The 21,458-nt window shown below is 43.5% G+C and overlaps 1 protein-coding gene across 1 annotated transcript; it reads right to left on the bottom strand.

Moving 5' to 3' along the window:
• Window positions 1-354: 354 nt before the first annotated feature.
• LOC123115200 (12-oxophytodienoate reductase 7) lies at window positions 355-6,910 on the bottom strand. The gene is made up of 5 exons (XM_044536428.1): window positions 6,515-6,910; window positions 5,740-5,837; window positions 5,516-5,656; window positions 4,472-4,602; window positions 355-1,166 (listed from the first exon to the last, which is right to left on the bottom strand). The coding sequence occupies exons 1-5, from the start codon at window positions 6,908-6,910 to the stop codon at window positions 355-357; spliced, it is 1,578 nt and encodes a 525-aa protein (XP_044392363.1).
• Between the last annotated feature and the right edge of the window lie 14,548 nt (window positions 6,911-21,458).

The raw sequence follows: 21,458 nt of genomic DNA, 5'->3' as shown, positions 1-21,458 counted from the left end.
TTGTGAATTTTTTTTTCAACAAGACCTCTGTTGCAATGGTGAAAGCATCGCTAGGCCGCTTGACGTCCCAGATCTGACGACTCGCGACCCGGCCGATCTTTTAAAAAGATCAGCTGGCGGACGCGTAGCACGCCCCAATACCAAATCAATATTGAATTAATTTTTGAGTCATATATATATATATACCAAATCAATATATATATATATATATATATATAACGCAATTTATATTATTTAATTTTATAAATTTGATCAAACTTTGTCGAGTTTGACTTAGGTCAAAGCTCATATGTGAAGTAAATAAGAAATGGAGGGAGTACAAAATATATGTGCTACACTGCACCCTGATCACTACTACTGCATGCGCGATTCAGGCTGGCTGTCGAGGAACGGGTAGTCCGTGTAGCCCACGACGGGGTCCGGAGTGTAGAACGTCTTCCTCACGAACTCGTTGAGTCCTGCATCGAGCTTGAACCGCTCCACCAGGTCCGGGTTTGCGATGAAGTGCCTCCCGTACGACACCAGGTCGGCGTCGCCACGCTCCACCGACTCCATGCCGAGCTCCCGGGTGTAGCCACCGCCGCACATGAACGTCCCACGGTACGCGTCCCGCATGGCGCGCATGAGACGGCCCTCCTCCTCGGCGTTGCCACCGCCGTGCATTGCCCGCGACAGGTGGAGGTAGGCAAGCTGACCGCCGCTGGAAACTTCTTCCTGGAGGGCGTTCAGCCGCTCGACGACGGCCATGCCGAGCCGCGCAGGATCCGAGTCGTAGGCGTCGAGGTTATCGATGGTGGGCGACACCCTGACCGCGACCCGGTCCGGTCCAACGGCCGACACCGTGGCCCGGGTCACCTCGAGTAGGAAACGACAGCGGCTGGGGAGCGACCCGCCGTACTCGTCGGTCCGGTCGTTGACGCCGTCCTTGAGGAACTGGTCGATGATGAAACCATGGGCAGCGTGGATCTCCACACCGTCGAAGCCTGCTTCGATGGCGTTTACGGCAGCTTGGCGATATTGCTCGACTACTTCCGGTATCTCCGATGTGGCGAGGCACCTTGGCACGGGATACGTGCCATAGGAACCATCAGGCAACAGTGTCTTCCGGCTTGCTGATATCGGCTTCTCAGTGGACGATATTGGAGCAGCGCCGTCTGGCAGATATGCTGGTCCATGGAGGAACATCTCAAGTTCTCAACATTAATTCGGAACCACAAGATTAACGATTAGATCAATGTATACGATGTATTCATACTAAAATCTGATCAACAGAGGTTAATTAGCCGGGATGCACGATTGGAGTTATTAATGTACTACGAAATGGTTTAAGACATGGGGACCCCTGTCCCATATTTTATTCAGTATTACTAAAGATGCCTTGCAAGAGCTTGTGTGTAGAGCTGTTTCTCAAGGAGAGATTAAAGGGGTAGTGGCTAATCTTGTAGAAGAAGGTTTATCGATGCCTTATTATGTACTCCCTACGTCCCATAATGCAAGACGTTTTTGACACTAGTAGTGTCAAAAAACGTCTTACGTTATGGGATGAAGGGAGTAGATGATACTGTGTTTTTAACTGAAGCTGTAGAAAAAATGCTAGAAATCTAAAATCAATTTTGATTATGTTTAAACATTTATTTGGTTTAAAAATTATTTTTTATAAGAGTGATATTTTTTGCTTCGGTGAAGCACGCAATTATCTAGAAAGATGTAAGGAGATTTTTCACTTGCAATATTTTATCCCTGCCTCTTATATTTATAGGGATACCTGTACATATTGCTAAGTTCGGAAAATAGTGATTGGAACAAAGCTGCAAATAAGATAGATAGTAGGATGGGAACTTGGCGAGGAAAAAAAGAGAGTATGGTGGTAAATTGATTATTATTAGATCTTGTTTGAGTAATATCCACTTTTTAATTATTTCAATGCTTACTTCCCCCAAATGGGCTTTAAATAAAATGGAGTTTTTCATGTGAGGAATGTTGTGGCAAGAGGATGAAAAATCGGACAAATACAATTTAGTTAGATGGGTTGATGTATGTCATACAACTAGACCGAGGTGGCTTGGGAATTGTAGATGAATATATGTATGTTGAGTAAGTAGATCTAGAAATTAGAAACTAGAGATGTTATATGGCAGTACCGAATTAAGAAAATATTGCAACATGAAGTTGCTCAATTTGGTTGAGCATAAACTAGACAGTCCCATTTTTTTATAATGGTTTGGTTAGCTGTAAAAATATTTTCTATGAGTATTGTAGGAAAAGGGTTCGTGATGGTAGAAACACTAGTTTCTGTGAGGATTGTTGGACTGCTAGTACTACTTTTTGTATAGCCAAATCCTAGATTATATGGTGTACCTATTAGTATGGAATTAATTGTAGCTCATGTCTTGCTTTATAATTTGGGCAAGACAAAATTTAGAAGAACTTTTAGGGAGAAATTGCTCCATATTTGAATACAAATTAAGACCGTGTGTGGAAATTTTCTATGGAGCTTGACCAAGTCCAGTAACTTTTCTTGTAATTTTATGTACACCATGCTTAAACCTGTGCAGGTTAGGTGCCCTTTTAGGAGGTTGTAGTTCATGAAATTTCCTTAAAATTAAAGTTTTCCTCAGGCTAATGTTTAAAAATAGAATTATTTTGAAAGATGATTTGTTGAAGTCGGTCTGTAAGGGAAGTTAGATTAAATGAAATTGTAGATCATTTATTCATGCCATGTTGTTTGGCTAGATATGTTTGGAGTGTTGTTAATTGTGCTTTTGGTTTGATAATATGAATTTCACAACAGTACATGATTTGTGGAGCTGGGTGATAAGGTTAAGTGGTAAAGTTAGATCAGTAGTGGCAGTAGGGATCTCTGCTATTCTTTGGATTGTGTGGAAAACTAGACATAAACCCTGCTTTTACAATATATTTTCGTTATGGTCCATCTAGTAGCGTTGTTCAAGCTGCTCATTGGATGGTATAATATGCCATTCACGTGTCTTCACTACACATTTCAAAATGCGTAGTGAAGGCACATCAAAATCTGAAATGACAAGCTCATTAGATTTTGACGTGTTTTAGACAATGATCCATATTAATATGCTTTTATAATTATAAATAACACTACTGTGACAAATAGAACGATAGTATTTTTTACTAGATGACTCTAAACATTATTGATATATGAATATGCATTCTAGTTCCATTTCTTTTTAGAACTTGCTTTGTAAAATAAAAAAATAATATAGTTATGTAAATAAGCTTCGAGTTAATCTACTCTCTGAACTTCAAACTAACACCCCCACCCAATTCCACATCATCGTGTAACAAAAACTGTAACTAAATCTGCATATAATTGTAGCATTACTCCCGTAAATAGTCATGTTCCTTTTTCCACTTAATAAGAATCTTTGATATATGATATATAACCAACAATTTATCATTTGGGGAAATTGTATGGATTTGATCATGAAGCCAAAATGTGCTGCAATTACATATCTGCCCATAAGTTGGATTCCATAGATGTAGCTTTCTTGCCTAAAGCCACTTTGCTACATTCCATCTCTTTCTCATTTCAAATTGAAGTGATGTATTCTTCGTCCAACTAATAAGAGATTATGGTACATAGTTTATTCCAATAAATCATGTAGTGTGTATTTATGTAATATATATATATATATATATATATATATTTATCTTTATTTGTGAAATGTTATGTAAATGTAATTGGATATATCAAATAGCTAATTGCTAGGTAACGTTTAAAAAAATAGTTTTTTTATGGATTACCAGAAATACAAATTTAATAATTTATTATTTTAAGTTTCTGCTGTCAAAGGAGTTGTGTACTTTATTTAATTGGGGATAATGCGTATATCTAGTTATTTCAACATTTGCTTTGATCACTCCACCGTCACTATGATGCTCAAAGCCTACCCATTTGATGGTAAATGTATATCACAGGGTGATGCCATCCTCGGCTCTGACACTTCGGCAGTCCTCATTTCTTTCTGCAAAATAATTTTTATTCTCGACGTGGCATTAGACAAGGCAGCCCCTCTCTGCACTTCTCTTCATGTTGGCTGGTGATCTTCTCAGCCATCATAAATAGTGCCTACCAACATGGAGTCTTCTATCTCCCTATCTCTCAAATCCTAACGTGGACTTTCCTATTGTTCAATATGGTAATGGTGCCGGATGATCATGTAAGCATGCCCTAGACAACATCCGGATCAATGTCTTGGACTCTCCCGATCAATGTCTCAAAATAAAACTTCTCAAATCCGGATCGACTCTTATTAGAAGTTGGCCTCATTCCCTTTCACTTACCTAGGACCCCCCCCCCCCCCCCCCTGTCCAGATCGAAACTCACAAACCTAGGCACAATGTAGGAACACGCGCGATGATTTAGGAGGTTTGCATTCGACAAACCTGTTACAAATTTAGAGAAAATGTGTAACCGTTGCTCACATAATGGGCATACCTTGATGAGAAGCCCTGCCGGCGTGCCACAATTGGCAGAAAAATATGCTTCCCTTGGCATGAACAGCATCTACCACCTTTTTCCATGCATATATCTGCTCTTGGTTGTATATTCCAGGGACACGAGGAAACCTATCCAACAAAGGTTTATTAGTTAATCATATTAAGTCACAGTAGAAACCACCATAAATTTTATAAATGCCATCAGGTTTGAGAACATGTAGAACCAGGAGAACTTCTACGGAAGATCAATTACAGGGAATATCTACGGAAATGGACTGTCTGTTTGAATGAGCAAAATTTCTGTGTTGAATATCTCAAAACCGTGCTAAATACACGAAAGGCACTTCCTAGAATAAAACAGAAATTTCAAGATCCAATTTAACTAATATTATCTGCGAGATACTCCCACTGGCCATTGTTCACCGTATGAATATTTTCCTTTGAATTTTACAAATACGTATGGCATGTTTGAACCAAGATTCTTTTATACATCACATCGATGCAGCAGGGGGCTGCAAAATGTTTTCCTGAAAACAGAGTATGTATGGGCATAGATCATGCTCTGTAGAGTTCAGCTCACATTTTTCTTCATAAAAGAATGTCTACCTTTTCATTTTGAGAACACGTGTTTTTCATTGAATTTAACTCATCTTTATAGGAGATATATCTCTCCAGTTTCCAGATGTCCATAATAACTTGATCATACACCATAGTATTTCAAAGCATGTTGGTTATTGGAATTTGAGTACCTGACTAGTGACTACTGATCCCCTTTTATTGTTCTTACTGTTAGCTTGAGCAGCTGAGGGTCATCCATGGCGTTCAAGATCAATCCAAATCCCCGACTTTACCATGTAAAAATGGGCATACACGGAGAAACAATCATTCTGAATTCAAGATCCACACGCACGTGCCAACTTTTCCAAGCTTCTGGTGGATGTTCAGTCAAGATGGTGAAAGTGCCACACGTCAGAAGTTAAGATGGGCAAGCCTACCATTGAGACGCGGAGCGGAGAAGTGACGAGATTATATAGGTACGTACCCCGCCCCTGCCGGCGAGATGGCAGTGGCCTCTGAGATGAGCAGCCCTCCGTCGGTGGAGCGCTGTGCGTAGTACTCCGCCAACGCCGGCCCCGGCAGGCCGCCGATGGCCCTGCACCGCGTCAGCGGCGCCAGCACCACCCTGCATGCGCCGCGCGGGCGCCACCGCGGTCAAACGACCGAGTAAGCAAAAACGTATCCGATCGATCGGCCAAAATTGGTTACCGGTGGGCGAGGCTGAAGCGGCGCATCTGGTACGGCGAGAAGAGCGACGGCCGCTGATCCATCTGGCGCGCTCGTCTCGTGCTGCTCGGTCGAGGGGGCTAGCAGTAGGGCAAAGGAAGGCGCGGGACGTAGCAAATTGTTATAGTAGGATGGAAGAATAATTGAGTGCGATCATGGTGGTGTCCGATCCAAAAGGCAGCCCAGAAGTAAAGCAGAGATTATGCACGAAAAACATATGCGCGCGCCGCCGCGCGGGTGGGGGGTGGATATTTCTCAAGCGTAAGACCGACTCCAACCATCTACCCCAAATGGACACGGACATTTATCCGTTTGGGTCGCGATTTGGGTGGCGGACAGTGGAGCATCAGCGCCCAACACGCAGGAGGCGCCCGGACCACAAACGGACCCGCCCCGTCCCACCCAGAGCTCCTCCGCCTCCCCGCAGCGCCGCCCCGCCCCGACCAGCAGCAGCGCCGGCTTGTTTGCAAGCCCCCACAGAGCAGCATGCCGTAGGCTGCAGCCTCGCATCCGACACGGTCCTAAGAGCAACTCTAACAGGACGACCCATTTCGTTAGCTGGCGTCCGTTTGGATCAGCGCGAACACAAAAGTCGGCCCAACGCGTCGACTAAAACAGACGCGCGCCAGCTTTTCGTCCGCGGGCGACCCATTTCCGGCCCATTTTTGAGCCGAATTTGCGTCGGCGCGGACACGAGACGGACGCGCGCGCTTGCCATCCCCCCCCCCCCCCCCCCGAGCCCGCTGGTCGGTGGCACATTGGCCTCCCCACATCCAACAGCAACCACGCCCGCCTCCTTCGTCGTCGTCGTCGCCGCCGCCGCCCAGTTTTCTGGTGACTCTGCCAGCTGCCGGCGCCCGCAACATCGCTGAGCAACGCCGCCACCTCCCACGTCGCCCGCCACCGTCGTCTTGCCGCCGGGGAACCGAATGCTTCCCACCCCCGCTCCCTCCCGACACAGCCGCAACCGCGACCAAGAAGCCGCCTCGCCGTCCCCGGCCAGATCCTCACCGGCACGCTCGCCGGATGCCGGCAGGGCAGCTAGCTGGTCCGTGCGCGCCGCGACTCCCTTCGCCAGCCGTCTTCTTCGTCGAAGCCCGCAAGCTGTTCGACAATTTGCCAAGGTATCTCCTTCTTGCGGGAGAGCGGGCATCTCTTTGGCAAACTGTCGAACAGCTTGCGGGGGTCGACGAAGAAGACGGCTGGCGAAGGGAGTCGCAGCGCGCACGGACCAGCTAGCTGCCCTGTCGGCATCCGACGAGCAGGCCGGCGTCCGACGAGCGTGCCGGTGAGGATCTGGCCGGGGACGGCGAGGCGGCTTCTTGGTCGTGGTCGCGGCTGTGTCGGGAGGGAGCGGGGGGTGGGAAGCATTCGGTTCCCCGGCGGCAAGACGACGGCGGCGGGCGACGTGGGAGGTGGCGGCGTTGCTCAGCGCATGTTACGGGCACCGGCAGCTGGCAGAGTCACCAGAAAACTGGGCGGCGGCGGCGACGACGATGACGAAGGAGGCGGGCGTGGTTGCTGTTGGATGTGGGGAGGCCAATGTGCCACTGACCAGCGGGTTCGGGGGGAGGAGATGGCGAGTGTGCGCGCGTCCGTCTCGTGTCCGCGCCGACGCAAATCCGGCTCAAAAATGGGCCGGAAATGGGTTGCCCGCGGACGAAAAGCGGACGCGCGTCGTTTCCATTGTTCAAACATCAGAAATTCTTTGGAAGGACTACTTTGATACAACAAATCCGTTGTTCAAACATCAGAAATTCCGCTGTGTTTCCGTATGAGTGGGCATCTTTTCAACCGTATTAGAAAGATGGTGATCGGCTATGATGACTACTTCGAGTGCAAAGAGGATGCCATTGGAAAGATTGGTGTCTTCACTTATCAAAAATGCACTGCTGGCATATGGAGTGCCCGGTAATCTCATTGATGAGTATGTCCGTATGAGCGAGTCTACATGCCTAGAGTCCCTGTATAAGTTCTGCAAGGTTGTATTGCTGTGTTTGGCCCTGAGTACTTGAGAGAGCCGACTGCTGAAGATACAGCCCATTTGTTGGCGATGAATGCCAGCAGGGGCTTCCCAGAGATGCTTGGTAGCATAGACCGTATGCACTGGGAGTGGAAGAACTGCCCTTCTGCTTGGCAAGGGCAGTATAAGGGCCATGTCAGGGCTTGCACTGTCATACTGGAGACCGTGACGTCTCAAGATGGATCTGGCACTCTTTCTTTGGCATGGCCGGATCACACAATAATATCAACGTGCTTCAGCACTCGCCGGTGTTTGCTAGGCTTGCCGAAGGCAACAACCCACCGGTGAACTTTACTGTCAACGGCCACAACTGCGACAAAGGATACTACCTGGGTGACAGTATCTATCCTTAGTGGACCACTATTGTCAAAACAATCCCCAACCCTGTCGGAGAGAAGAGGAAAAGATTTGCCCAAGAGCAAGAGAGTGCTAGGAAGGATGTCAAGCGTGCCTTTGGTGTTTTGCAATCTCGATGGGGCATCGTTCGGTATCCTGCTAATACCTGGAGCACGCAGAAACTGTGGGAGGTGATGTCTACTTGTGTGATCATGCACAATATGATCGTAGAAGATGAGCGCCCGGAACGTCTGTACGATCAAGGGTTTCAGTTTCATGGTGAGAATTTTGTGCCTGAGCATGAGGAGCGGCAACGTTTGAACAGTTCACCCAATTCCATCATGACATGCACGATTGAGAAACTCACGTGCAACTGTAAAATGATTTGGTTGAGCATATGTGGGCTTATGTTGGCAACCAATAGATGTATCTTCTTTATTCGGCTTGCAAAACTATGTGAGACATTTTTTACTTGTATTCGGCTTGTAAAATATGCTATTTTATTCAGTTGAAACTATGTTATTTGGCAATATGTTTGAATGCAAAAGCAATGCAAAAATGAGCTTCTTGAAATAGGACGGCCAGCCGGCCACGCCGGCAGATATGGGTCAGCGCGTTGGGCGCACTGCCAACCCAAATCTAAAACAGGGCGGACGCCGGGCGGGCAGCCGACCCAAACGGACAAAAAGCGGACAAAATCGCCGTTCGTTTGGGTCGGCCCGTTGGAGTTGCTCTAACAAGCTCTTGACCAGCCTGGAAAGCGTCGCGCTCGTATTTCCTTTCACCCCCCCTTCTCCCTCTTACTTTGCATCCGCACCCTCTACCTCCGCCGATGCTGCTACTCGTCTCTGGCCGCCACAGAGGCATTGCTGGATGTCCACAACCAGCACCGACACACGCGCTCGCCGTTCTGACGGAGCTTTCAGCCCTGGAGCCGTTTGTACCCAGGTACAGTCCATCCCCTGTCGACGACCTCCATGGCGGACACCACGCCCGAAAGGTGTTCTGTCAAATGTCATTCAGCTTATTTTCAAACGTTATGTCATTTTTTTAGAGTACGAAGGATGGCGAGTGATACGTCTCCAATGTATCTATAATTTTTTATTGTTCCATGCTATTATATTATCCATCTTGGATGTTTTATATGCATTTATATGCTATTTTATATGATTTTTAGAACTAACCTATTAACCTAGAGCCCGGTGCCAGTTTCTGTTTTTCCTTGTTTTTGAGTATCACAGAAAAGGATTATCAAACAGAGTCCAATTGAACTGAAAATTTACGGAGATTATTTTTGGACCAAAAGAAGCCCACGGAGCATCAGAGATGGACCGGAAGAGTCCCGAGGCCACCACGAGGGTGGAGGGCGCCCCCTACCCCTTGGGCGCGCCCCCTACCACGTGGCTGCCTCGTGGACCCCCCTGACTTGTTCCCAACGCCAACACCTCTTATATATCCCCAAACTTCCAGAACAAAACCTAGATCGGGAGTTTCGCCGCCGCAAGCCTCTGTAGCCACCAAAAACCAATCAGGACCCTGTTCCGGCACCCTGCCAGAGGGGAGACCATCACCGTTGGCCATCTTCATCATCCCGGCTCTCTCCATAACTAGGAGGGAGTAGTTCACCCTCGGGGCTGAGGGTATGTACTAGTAGCTATGTGTTTGATCTCTCTCTCTCTCTCTATTTATCTCTCTCTCTCTCTCTCTCTCTCTCTCTCTCTCTTGTTCTTGATTTGACACGATCTTGATGTACCGCGAGCTTTGCTACTATAGTTGGATCTTATGATGTTTCTCACCCTCCACCTTCTTGTAATGGATTGAGTTTTCCCTTTAAAGTTATCTTATCGAATTGAGAACACTTGATGTATGTCTTGCATGTGCTTATCTATGGTGACAATGGGATATTCACGTGATCCACTTGATGTATGTTTTGGTGATCAACTTGCGGGTTTTGTGACCTTGTGATCAACTTGCGGGTTGGCACACGTTTTTGTCTGTACTCTCTGGTACAAACTTTGGGGCACTCTTTGAAGTTCTTTGTGTTGGTTTGAATAGATGAATCTGAGATTGTGTGATGCATATCGTATAATCAAACCCGCAGATACTTGAGGTGACACTAGAGTATCTAGGTGACATTAGTGTTTTGGTTGATGTGCGTCTTAAGGTGTTATTTTACTATGAACTCTAGGGATGTTTGTGACACTTATAGGAATAGCCCAATGGATTGATCGGAAAGAATAACTTTGAGGTGGTTTCGTACCCTACAATAATCTCTTCGTTTGTTCTCCGCTATTAGTGACTTTGGAGTGACTCTTTGTTGCACGTTGAGGGATAGTTATATGATCCAATTATGTTATCATTGTTGAAAGAACTTGCACTAGTGAAAGTATGAATACTAGGCCTTGTTTCGAAGCATTGCATTTTCGCTCACTTATACCACTTGCTACCTTGTTGTTTTTATATTTTCAGATTACAAAAACCTATATCTACCTTCCATATTGCACTAGTATCACCATCTCTTCACCGAACTAGTGCACCTATACAATTTACCATTGTATTGGGTGTGTTGGGGACACAAGAGACTCTTTGTTATTTGGTTGCAGGGTTGTTTGAGAGAGACCATCTTCATCCTACGCCTCCCACGGATTGATAAACCTTAGGTCATCCACTTGAGGGGAATTTGCTACTGTCCTACAAACCACTGCACTTGGAGGCCCAACATCGTCTACAAGAAGAAGGTTGTGTAGTAGACATCAAGCTCTTTTCTGGCGCCGTTGTCGGGGAGGTTAGTGCTTGAATATATATATTTAGATCTTGCAATCGAATCTTTTAGTTTCTTGTTTTATCACTAGTTTAGTCTATAAAAGAAAGCTACAAAAAATGGAATTGAGGTTGCCTCATATGCTTCATCTTTTTAATGTCTTCCGTGAAAATGATGGAAAGGAAAATTGTTCTCAAGTGTTAGAAGAAGAAGTCTATAAAATGTTTGGCATAAAATCTTTGTATGATGAGCATGATTGCAATGTTGTTAGTATGAATTCCTTGAATATCCATGATGCTAATGATATGCAAATACACAAGCTTGGGGATGCTATGTTTGATGAAGATGATATTTTTAGTCCCCCAAGTTTTGATGAGAAAATTTATTTTGATGATAGCATGCCTCCTATTTATGATGATTATATTGATGAAAGTGGGTTTGGAAGAGTGTCAACTTTAGGAAGTAATGATCCCACTATTTTGGAGGATGTTAAATCTTTTCACAATTTTGATAAAAGTGGATTTGGCGAGGTCATGACTTTATTTAGTGATGAATCCACTATTTCGGAAGAGGTTCCAATTGATTATGAGAACGAAGTTGCTATCTATGATGATTATTGTGATGACATGTATGCCATAAAGAATAATGATAACCATGAAACTTGTCATCTTGATTTTAATTTTCAATTGGATTATGCCTCACATGACAGTTATTTTGTTCAGTTTGCTGCCACTACTATTCATGAGAAGAAATTTGCTTATGTGGAGAGTAATAAAAATTCTATGCTTATGCATCATGAAAATAGTGCTTTTATGTGATGGTTATATTGTTGAATTCATTCATTATGCTACTGAAAATTATTATGAGGGAGGAATATATGCTTGTAGGAGTTGCAATTTCATCAAGTTTCCTCTCTATGTGTTGAAAGTTTTGAGGTTATGCTTGTTTTGTCTTCCTATGGTAGTTGATTCTTGTTCCCATAAGTTGTCTGCTCACAAAATCACTAGGCATAGGAAGTGGGTTAGACTTAAATGTGCTAGTCATATTCTTCATAATGCTCTATTTGTGTTTCAATTCTTATCTTTTATGTGAGCATCATTGAAATCATCATGCCTAGCTAAAAGGCATTAGAGAAAAGCGCTTGTTGGGAGACAACACAATATTTACCCCTAATGTTTTTTGTGTGTTCACATGATTAAGCTACTGTAGTAATCATTTTTATAGCTTTTTTTCAATAAAGTGCCAAGTAAAGCCTTTGGGATAGTATGGATGATAGTTGACTTGATTCTGTGCAAAAACAGAAACTTTTGCGCTCAGTCCAGAAATTTTAAAAATTCACTAGAAAGTGCGTTTGATCTGAATATTTTACACAAGATTGATATACAAATTTCCTATATTGTCCTAATTTTTAAGAATTTTTGGAATTACATAAGTATGGAAGGTTTCCAGATTACTACAGACTATTCTGTTTTTGACAGATTTCATTTTCTATGTGTTGTTTGCTTATTTTGATGAATCCATGAGTAGTATCGGAGCGTATGAATCATGGAAACGTTTGAATACAGTATATACATTACCAATATGAATTTAGAATGAGTTCATAACAGTACCTAAGTGGTGATTTATTTTCTTATACTAATGAGCTTACGAGTTTTCTGTTGAGTTTTGTGTTGTGAAGTTTTCAAGTTTTGGGTAATTAAAGTTTCGATGGACTATGGAATAAGGAGTGGAAAGAGCCTAAGATTGGGGATGCCCAAGGAACCCCAAGATAATATTCAAGGGCAACCAAGAGCCTAAGCTTGGGGATGCCCCGGAAGGCATCCCCTCTTTCGTCTTCGTCCATCGGTAACTTTACTTGAGGCTATATTTCTATTCACCACATGATATGAGTTTTGCTTGGAGTGTCATTTTATTTTGTTTATATTTGCTTGCTGCTATTCAGAGACATGTTTTATATCTTTTAGTTCAATAAAAAGTCAAGTATAGCCTTTACCTTGCTTATTTTACAAGTCTATGTGTTGCTGTTTTGAAAACAGAAAGTTTGCTGTTATGTTTTGAATATTGGTGAATAGTCAGAACATGATAAAGCCTTGAAATTTTGACACAATGAGTAACAACAAATTTTCTATAGTGTGGTAAATTTTCAGAATTTTTGGAGTTAGAGAAGTATGATTCCTCTTGCATTCTTTACAGATTGTCCTCTTTAGACAGATTGCTGTTATGTTTGCATTGTTTGCATATGCCTGCTTGTTTAATGATTCTATTTGAGGATATGAGTGTTAAATATGCAGAGGCATTTAGTAGGCAATATCAAATAATAATTTTAGTTATTTTATACAGTAGAGAATGATAAGGTTATTGTGTTGATTTATTCTAACTTATCTCACGAGTTCTTGTTGAGTTTTGTGTGGATGAAGTTTTTAAGATTTAGGGAAACCGTGATATAAAAGGAATTAAGAAGACACAAAAGCTCAAGCTTGGGGATTCCCAAGGCATCCCTAATTAATATTTCAGAAGTCTCAAGCATCTAAGCTTGGGGATGCCCCGATTGGCATCCCACCTTTCCTCTTCAACAACTATTGGTCAGTTTTGGTTGAGCCTAAGTTTTTGCTTCTTCACATGATATGTGCTATCCTTGCAAAGTCATTTTATTTTATTTTGTTTTGCTTGATGTTGTAATAAAATATTAAGATATGAAATTCTTAAATGTTAGAGAGAGTCTTCACATAGTTACATAATTGTTCGACTACTCATTGATCTTCACTTATATCTTTTGGAGTAGTTTGTCATTTGCTCTAGTGCTTCACTTATATCTTTTTAGAGCACGGTGGTAGTTTCATTTTGAAGAAATTGATGAACTCTCATGCTTCACTTATATTATTTTGACAGTCTTAAACACCATAGTAATTTGCTTTGGTTATGAATTTAGTCCTAATATGATGGGCATCCAAGAGGGATATAATAAAAACTTTCATATAAAGTGCATTGAATACTATGAGAAGTTTGATTCCTTATGATTGTTTTGAGATATGACGATCGTGATATTAGAGTCATGCTACTGGAGTTATTGTGAATTTGAGAAATACTTGTGTTGAGGTTTGTGATTCCCGTAGCATGCACGTATGGTGAACCGTTATGTAACGAAGTTGGAGCATGAAGTATGTTTTTGATTGTCTTCCTTATGAGTGGCGGTCGGGGACGAGCGATGGTCTTTTCCTACCAATCTATCCCCCTAGGAGCATGCGCGTAGTCTTCATTTTGATAACTAATAGATTTTTGCAATAAGTATGTGAGTTCTTTATGACTAATGTTGAGCCCATGGATTATACGTGTTGGGAACGTAGTAATTTCAAAAAATTTCCTACGCACACGCAAGATCATGGTGATGGTATAGCAACGAGAGGGAAGAGTGTTCGTCCATGTACCCTCGTAGACCGTAAGCGGAAGCGGTAGCACAACACGGTTGATGTAGTCGTACGTCTTCACGATCCGACCGATCCAAGCACCGAACGTACGGAGCCTCCGAGTTCAGCACACGTTCAGCTCGATGACGATCTCCGGCCTCCGATCCAGCAAAGCTCCGGAGATGAGTTCCGTCAGCACGACGGCGTGGTGACGATGATGATGTTCTACCGGCGCAGGGCTTCGCCTAAACTCCGCAATGATATGACCGAGGTGGAATATGGTGGAGGGGGGCACCGCACACGGCTAAGGAACGATCCGTAGATCAACTTGTGTATCTTTGGGGTGCCCCCCGCCCCCGTATATAAAGGAGCAAGGGGGAGGCCGGCCGGCCCTTGGGGCGCGCCAAGGAGGGGGGGAGTCCTCCTCCTAGTGGGAGTAGGACTCCCCTTTCCTAGTCCAACTAGGAAGGAGGAAGGGGGAAGGAAAGAGGGGGAGAGGGAGAGGGAAAGAGGGGGCCGCGCCCCCCTCCCCTAGTCCAATTCGGACTCCCCATGGGAGGGGGCGCGCCACCTCCTGGGATGCTGCCCTCTCTCTCCCCTCAAGCCCACTAAGGCCCAATACTTCCCCGGGGGGTTCCGGTAACCCCTCCGGCACTCCAGTTTTCTCCGAAATCACCCGGAACACTTCCGGTGTCCGAATATAGTCGTCCAATATATCAATCTTTATGTCTCGAACATTTCGAGACTCCTCGTCATGTCCGTGATCACATCCGGGACTCCAAACAAACTTCGGTACATCAAAACTTATAAACTCATAATAAACTGTCATCGTAATGTTAAGCGTGCGGACCCTGCGGGTTCGAGAACTATGTAGACATGACCTAGAACTATTCTCAGTCAATAACCAATAGCGGGACCTGGATGCCCATATTGGTTCCTACATATTCTACGAAGATCTTTATCGGTCAAACCGCATAACAACATACGTTGTTCCCTTTGTCATCGGTATGTTACTTGCCCGAGATTTGATCGTCGGTATCCAATACCTAGTTCAATCTCGTTACTGGCAAGTCTCTTTACTCGTTCTGTAATGCATCATCCCGTAACCAACTCATTGGTCACATTGCTTGCAAGGCTTATAATGATGTGCTTTACCGAGAGGGCCCAGAGATACCTCTCCGACGATCGGAGTGACAAAACCTAATCTTGAAATACGCCAACTCAACATGTACCTTTGGAGACACCTGTAGTACTCCTTTATAATCACCCAGTTATGTTGTGACGTTTGGTAGTACCCAAAGTGTTCTTCCGGTAAACGGGAGTTACATAATTCTCATAGTTACAGGAACATGTATAAGTCATGAAGAAAGCAATAGCAGTATACTAAACGATCAAGTGCTAGGCTAACGGAATGGGTCATGTCAATCACATCATTCTTCTAATGATGTGATCTCACTAATCAAATGACAACAGATGTCTATGGTTAGGAAAAATAACCATCTTTGATTAATGAGCTAGTCAAGTAGAGGCATACTAGTGACTATAGGTTTGTCTATGTATTCACACATGTATCATGTTTCCGGTTAATACAATTCTAGCATGAATAATAAACATTTATCATGATATGAGGAAATAAATAATAACTTTATTATTGCCTCTAGGGCATATTTCCTTCAGTCTCCCACTTGCACTAGAGTCAATAATCTAGATTACATAGTAATGATTCTAACACCCATGGAGTCTTGGTGTTGATCATGTTTTGCTCGTGAGAGAGGCTTAGTCAACGGGTCTGCAACATTCAGATCCGTATGTATCTTGCAAATATCTATGTCTCCCACTTGGACTTGGTCCTGAATGGAATTGAAGCGTCTCTTGATGTGCTTGGTCCTCTTGTGAAATCTGGATTCCTTTGCCAAGGCAATTGCACCAGTATTGTCACAGAAGATCTTCATTGGTCCCGATGCACTAGGTATGACACCTAGATCGGAAATGAACTCCTTCATCCAGACTCCTTCATTTGCTGCTTCTGAAGCAGCTATGTACTCCGCTTCACATGTAGATCCCGCTACGATGCTTTGTTTAGAACTGCACCAACTTACAGCTCCACCGTTTAATAAAAACACGTATCCGGTTTGCGATTTAGAATCGTCCGGATCAGTGTCAAAGCTTGCATCGACGTAACCTTTTACGACTAGCTCTTTGTCACCTCCATATACGAGAAACATATCCTTAGTCCTTCTCAGGTATTTCAGGATGTTCTTGACCGCTGTCCAGTGATCCACTGCTAGATTACTTTGGTACCTTCCTGCCAAGCTTATTGCTAAGCACACGTCAGGTCTGGTACACAGCATTGCATACATGATAGAGCCTATGGCTGAAGCATAGGGAACATCTTTCATTTTCTCTCTATCTTCTGCAGTGGTCGGGCATTGAGTTTGACTCAACTTCACACCTTGTAGCACAGGCAAAAGCCCTTTCTTTGCCTGATCCATTTTGAACTTTTTCAAAATTTTGTCAAGGTATGTGCTTTGTGAAAGTCCTATCAAGCGTCTTGATTTATCTCTATAGATCTTGATGCCCAATATGTAAGCAGCTTCACCGAGGTCTTTCATTGAAACACTTTTATTCAAGTATCTCTTTATGCTATCTAGAAATTCTATATCATTTCCAATTAATAATATGTCATCTACATATAATATCAGAAATGCTACAGAGCTCCCACTCACTTTCTTGTAAATACAAGCTTCTCCAAAAGTCTGTATAAAACCATATGCTTTGATCACACTACCAAAGCGTTTATTCCAACTCCGAGATGCTTGCACCAGTCCATAAATGGAACGTTGGAGCTTGCACACTTTGTTAGCACTTTTTGGATCAACAAAACCTTCTGGCTGCATCATATACAACTCTTCTTCCAGAAATCCATTCAAGAATGCATTTTTGACATCCATTTGCCAAATTTCATAATCATGAAATGCAGCAATAGCTAACATGATTCGGACAAACTTAAGCATCGCTACGGGTGAGAAAGTCTCATCGTAGTAAACTCCTTGAACTTGTCGAAAACCTTTCGGAACAAGTCGAGCTTTATAGACAGTTACATTACCAACAGCGTCAGTCTTCTTCTTAAAGATCCATTTATTTTCAATGGCTTGCCGATCATTGGGCAAGTCAACCAAAGTCCATACTTTGTTTTCATACATGGATCCCATCTCAGATTTCATGGCCTCTAGCCATTTTGCGGAATCTGGGCTCATCATCGCTTCCTCATAGTTCTTAGGTTCATCATGGTCAAGTAACATGACTTCCAGAATAGGATTACCGTACCACTCTGGTGCGGATCTTACTCTAGTAGACCTACGAGGTTCAGTAGAAACTTGATCTAAAGTTTCATAATCAATATCATTAGCTTCCTCACTAATTGATGTAGTTGTCACAGGAACCGGTTCTTGTGATGAACTACTTTCCAATAAGGGAGTAGATACAGTTATCTCATCAAGTTCTACTTTCCTCCCACTCACTTCTTTCGAGAGAAACTCCTTCTCTAGAAAGGATCCAATTTTAGCAACGAAAATCTTGCTCTCAGATCTGTGATAGAAGGTGTACCCAATAGTATCTTTTGGGTATCCTATGAAGACACATTTCTCCGATTTGGGTTCGAGCTTATCTGGTTGAATTTTCTTCACATAAGCATCGCAGCCCCAAACTTTAAGAAACAACAACTTTGGTTTCTTGCCAAACCACAGTTCATAAGGCGTTGTCTTAACGGATTTTGATGGTGCCCTATTTAACGTGAATGCGGCCGTCTCTAAAGCATAACCCCAAAACGATAGCGGTAAATCAGTAAGAGACATCATAGATCGTACCATATCTAGTAAAGTACGATTACGACGTTCGGACACACCATTTTGTTGTGGTGTTCCGGGTGGCGTGAGTTGCGAAACTATTCCGCATTGTTTCAAGTGTAGGCCAAACTCGTAACTCAAATATTCTCCTCCACGATCAGATCGTAGAAACTTTATTTTCTTGTTACGATGATTTTCTACTTCACTCTGAAATTCTTTGAACTTTTCAAATGTTTCAGACTTGTGTTTCATTAAGTAGATATACCGATATCTGCTCAAATCATCTGTGAAGGTGAGAAAATAACGATACCCGCCGCGAGCCTCAACATTCATTGGACCACAAACATCAGTATGTATGATTTCCAACAAATCAGTTGCCCGCTCCATAGTTCCGGAGAACGGCGTTTTAGTCATCTTGCCCATGAGGCACGGTTCGCAAGTACCAAGTGATTCATAATCAAGTGATTCCAAAAGCCCATCAGTATGGAGTTTCTTCATGCGCTTTACACTGATATGACCTAAACGGCAGTGCCACAAATAAGTTGCACTATCGTTATCAACTCTGCATCTTTTGGTTTCCACACTATGAACATGTGTATCACTACTATCGAGATTCAATAAGAACAGACCACTCTACAAGGGTGCATGACCATGAAAGATATTACTCATATAAATAGAACAACCATTATTCTCTAATTTAAATGAATAACCATCTCGCATCAAACAAGATCCAGATATAATGTTCATGCTCAACGCTGGCACCAAATAACAATTATTTAGGTCTAAAACTAATCCCGATGGTAGATGTAGAGGTAGCGTGCTGACCGCGATCACATCGACTTTGGAACCGTTTCCCACGCGCATTGTCACCTCATCCTTAGCTAATCTTCGCTTAATCCGTAGTCCCTGTTTCGAGTTGCAAATATTAGCAACAGAACCAGTATCAAATACCCAGGTGCTACTGCGAGCATTAGTAAGGTACACATCAATAACATGTATATCACATATACCTTTGTTCACTTTGCCATCCTTCTTATCCGCCAAATACTTGGGCCAGTTCCGCTTCCAGTGTCCAGTCTGCTTGCAGTACAAGCACTCAGTTTCAGGCTTAGGTCCAGACTTGGGTTTTTCTCTTGAGCAGCAACTTGCTTGTCGTTCTTTTTGAAGTTCCCCTTCTTCTTCCCTTTGCCCTTTTTCTTGAAACTGGTGGTCTTGTTAACCATCAACACTTGATGCTCCTTCTTGATTTCTACCTCCGCAGCTTTTAGCATTGCGAAGAGCTCGAGAATAGTCTTGTTCATCCCTGGCATATTACAGTTCATCACGAAGCTCATGTAGCTTGGTGGCAGTGATTGGAGAATTCTGTCAATGACACTATCATCAGGAAGATTAACTCCCAGTTGAATCAAGTGATTATTATACCCAGACATTTTGAGTATGTGTTCACTGACAGAACTATTCTCCTCCATCTTGCAGCTGTAGAACTTATTGGAGACTTCATATCTCTCAATCCGGGCATTTGCTTGAAATATTAACTTCAACTCCTGGAACATCTCATATGCTCCATGATGTTCAAAACGTCGTTGAAGACCTGGTTCTAAGCCGTAAAGCATGGCACACTGAACTATCGAGTAGTCATTAGCTTTGCTCTGCCAGACGTTCTTAATGTTGTCAGTTGCATCAGCAGCAGGCCTGGCACCCAGCGGTGCTTCCAGGATGTAACTTTTTTGTGCAGCAATGAGGATAATCCTCAGGTTACGGACCCAGTCCGTGTAATTGCTACCATCATCTTTCAACTTTGCTTTCTCAAGGAACGCATTAAAATTCAACGGAACAACAGCACGAGCCATCTATCTACAAACAAACATAGACAAGCAAAATACTATCAGGTACTAAGTTCATGATAAATTTAAGTTCAATTAATCATATTACTTAAGAACTCCCACTTAGACAGACATCTCTCTAGTCATCTAAGTGATCACGTGATCCAAATCAACTAAACCATGTCCGATCATCATGTGAGATGGAGCAGTTTCAATGGTGAACATCACTATGTTGATCATATCTACTATATGATTCACGCTCGACCTTTCGGTCTCAGTGTTCCGAGGCCATATCTGTATATGCTAGGCTCGTCAAGTATGACCTGAGTATTCCGCGTGTGCAACTGTTTTGCACCCATTGTATTTGAACGTAGAGCCTATCACACCCGATCATCACGTGGTGTCTCAGCACGAAGAACTTTCGCAACGGTGCATACTCAGGGAGAACACTTCTTGATTATTAAGTGAGAGATCATCTTAAAATTCTACCATCAATCAAAGCTAGATAAGATGCATAAAGGATAAACATCACATGCAATCAATATAAGTGATATGATATGGCCATCATCATCTTGTGCTTGTGATCTCCATCTCCGAAGCACCGTCGTGATCACCATCGTCACCGGCGCGACACCTTGATCTCCATCATAGCATCGTTGTCGTTACGCCATCTATTGCTTCTACGACTATCGCTACTACTTAGTGATAAAGTAAAGCAATTACAGGGCGTTTGCATTTCATACAATAAAGCGACAACCATATGGCTCCTGCCAGTTGCCGATAACTTCGGTTACAAAACATGATCATCTCATACAATAAAATATAGCATCATGTCTTGACCATATCACATCACAACATGCCCTGCAAAAACAAGTTAGACGTCCTCTACTTTGTTGTTGCAAATTTTACGTGGCTGCTACGGGCTTTAGCAAGAACCGTTCTTACCTACGCATCAAAACCACAACGATAGTTCGTCAAGTTGGTGCTGTTTTAACCTTCGCAAGGACCGGGCGTAGCCACACTTGATTCAGCTAAAGTGAGAGAGATAGACACCCGCCAGCCACCTTTAAGCACGAGTGCTCGTAACGGTGAAACCAGTCTCGCGTAAGCGTATGCGTAATGTCGGTCCGGGCCACTTCATCTCACAATACCGCCGAACCAAAGTATGACATGCTGGTAAGCAGTATGACTTGTATCGCCCACAACTCACTTGTGTTCTACTCGTGCATATAACATCAACGCATAAAACCTAGGCTCGGATGCCACTGTTGGGAACGTAGTAATTTCAAAATTTTCCTACGCACACGCAAGATCATGGTGATGGTATAGCAACGAGAGGGAAGAGTGTTCGTCCACGTACCCTCGTAGACCGTAAGCGGAAGCATTAGCACAACACGGTTGATGTAGTCGTACGTCTTCACGATCCGACCGATCCAAGCACAGAACGTACGGAGCCTCCGAGTTCAGCACACGTTCAGCTCGATGACGATCTCCGGCCTCCGATCCAGC

This window comes from Triticum aestivum, chromosome 5B, assembly GCF_018294505.1.
Source record: "Triticum aestivum cultivar Chinese Spring chromosome 5B, IWGSC CS RefSeq v2.1, whole genome shotgun sequence".
In the NCBI taxonomy this organism is placed as follows: domain Eukaryota; kingdom Viridiplantae; phylum Streptophyta; class Magnoliopsida; order Poales; family Poaceae; genus Triticum; species Triticum aestivum.
Note: the sequence above shows the minus strand (reverse complement) of the source record. Positions and strands in the feature narration are given on the sequence as shown.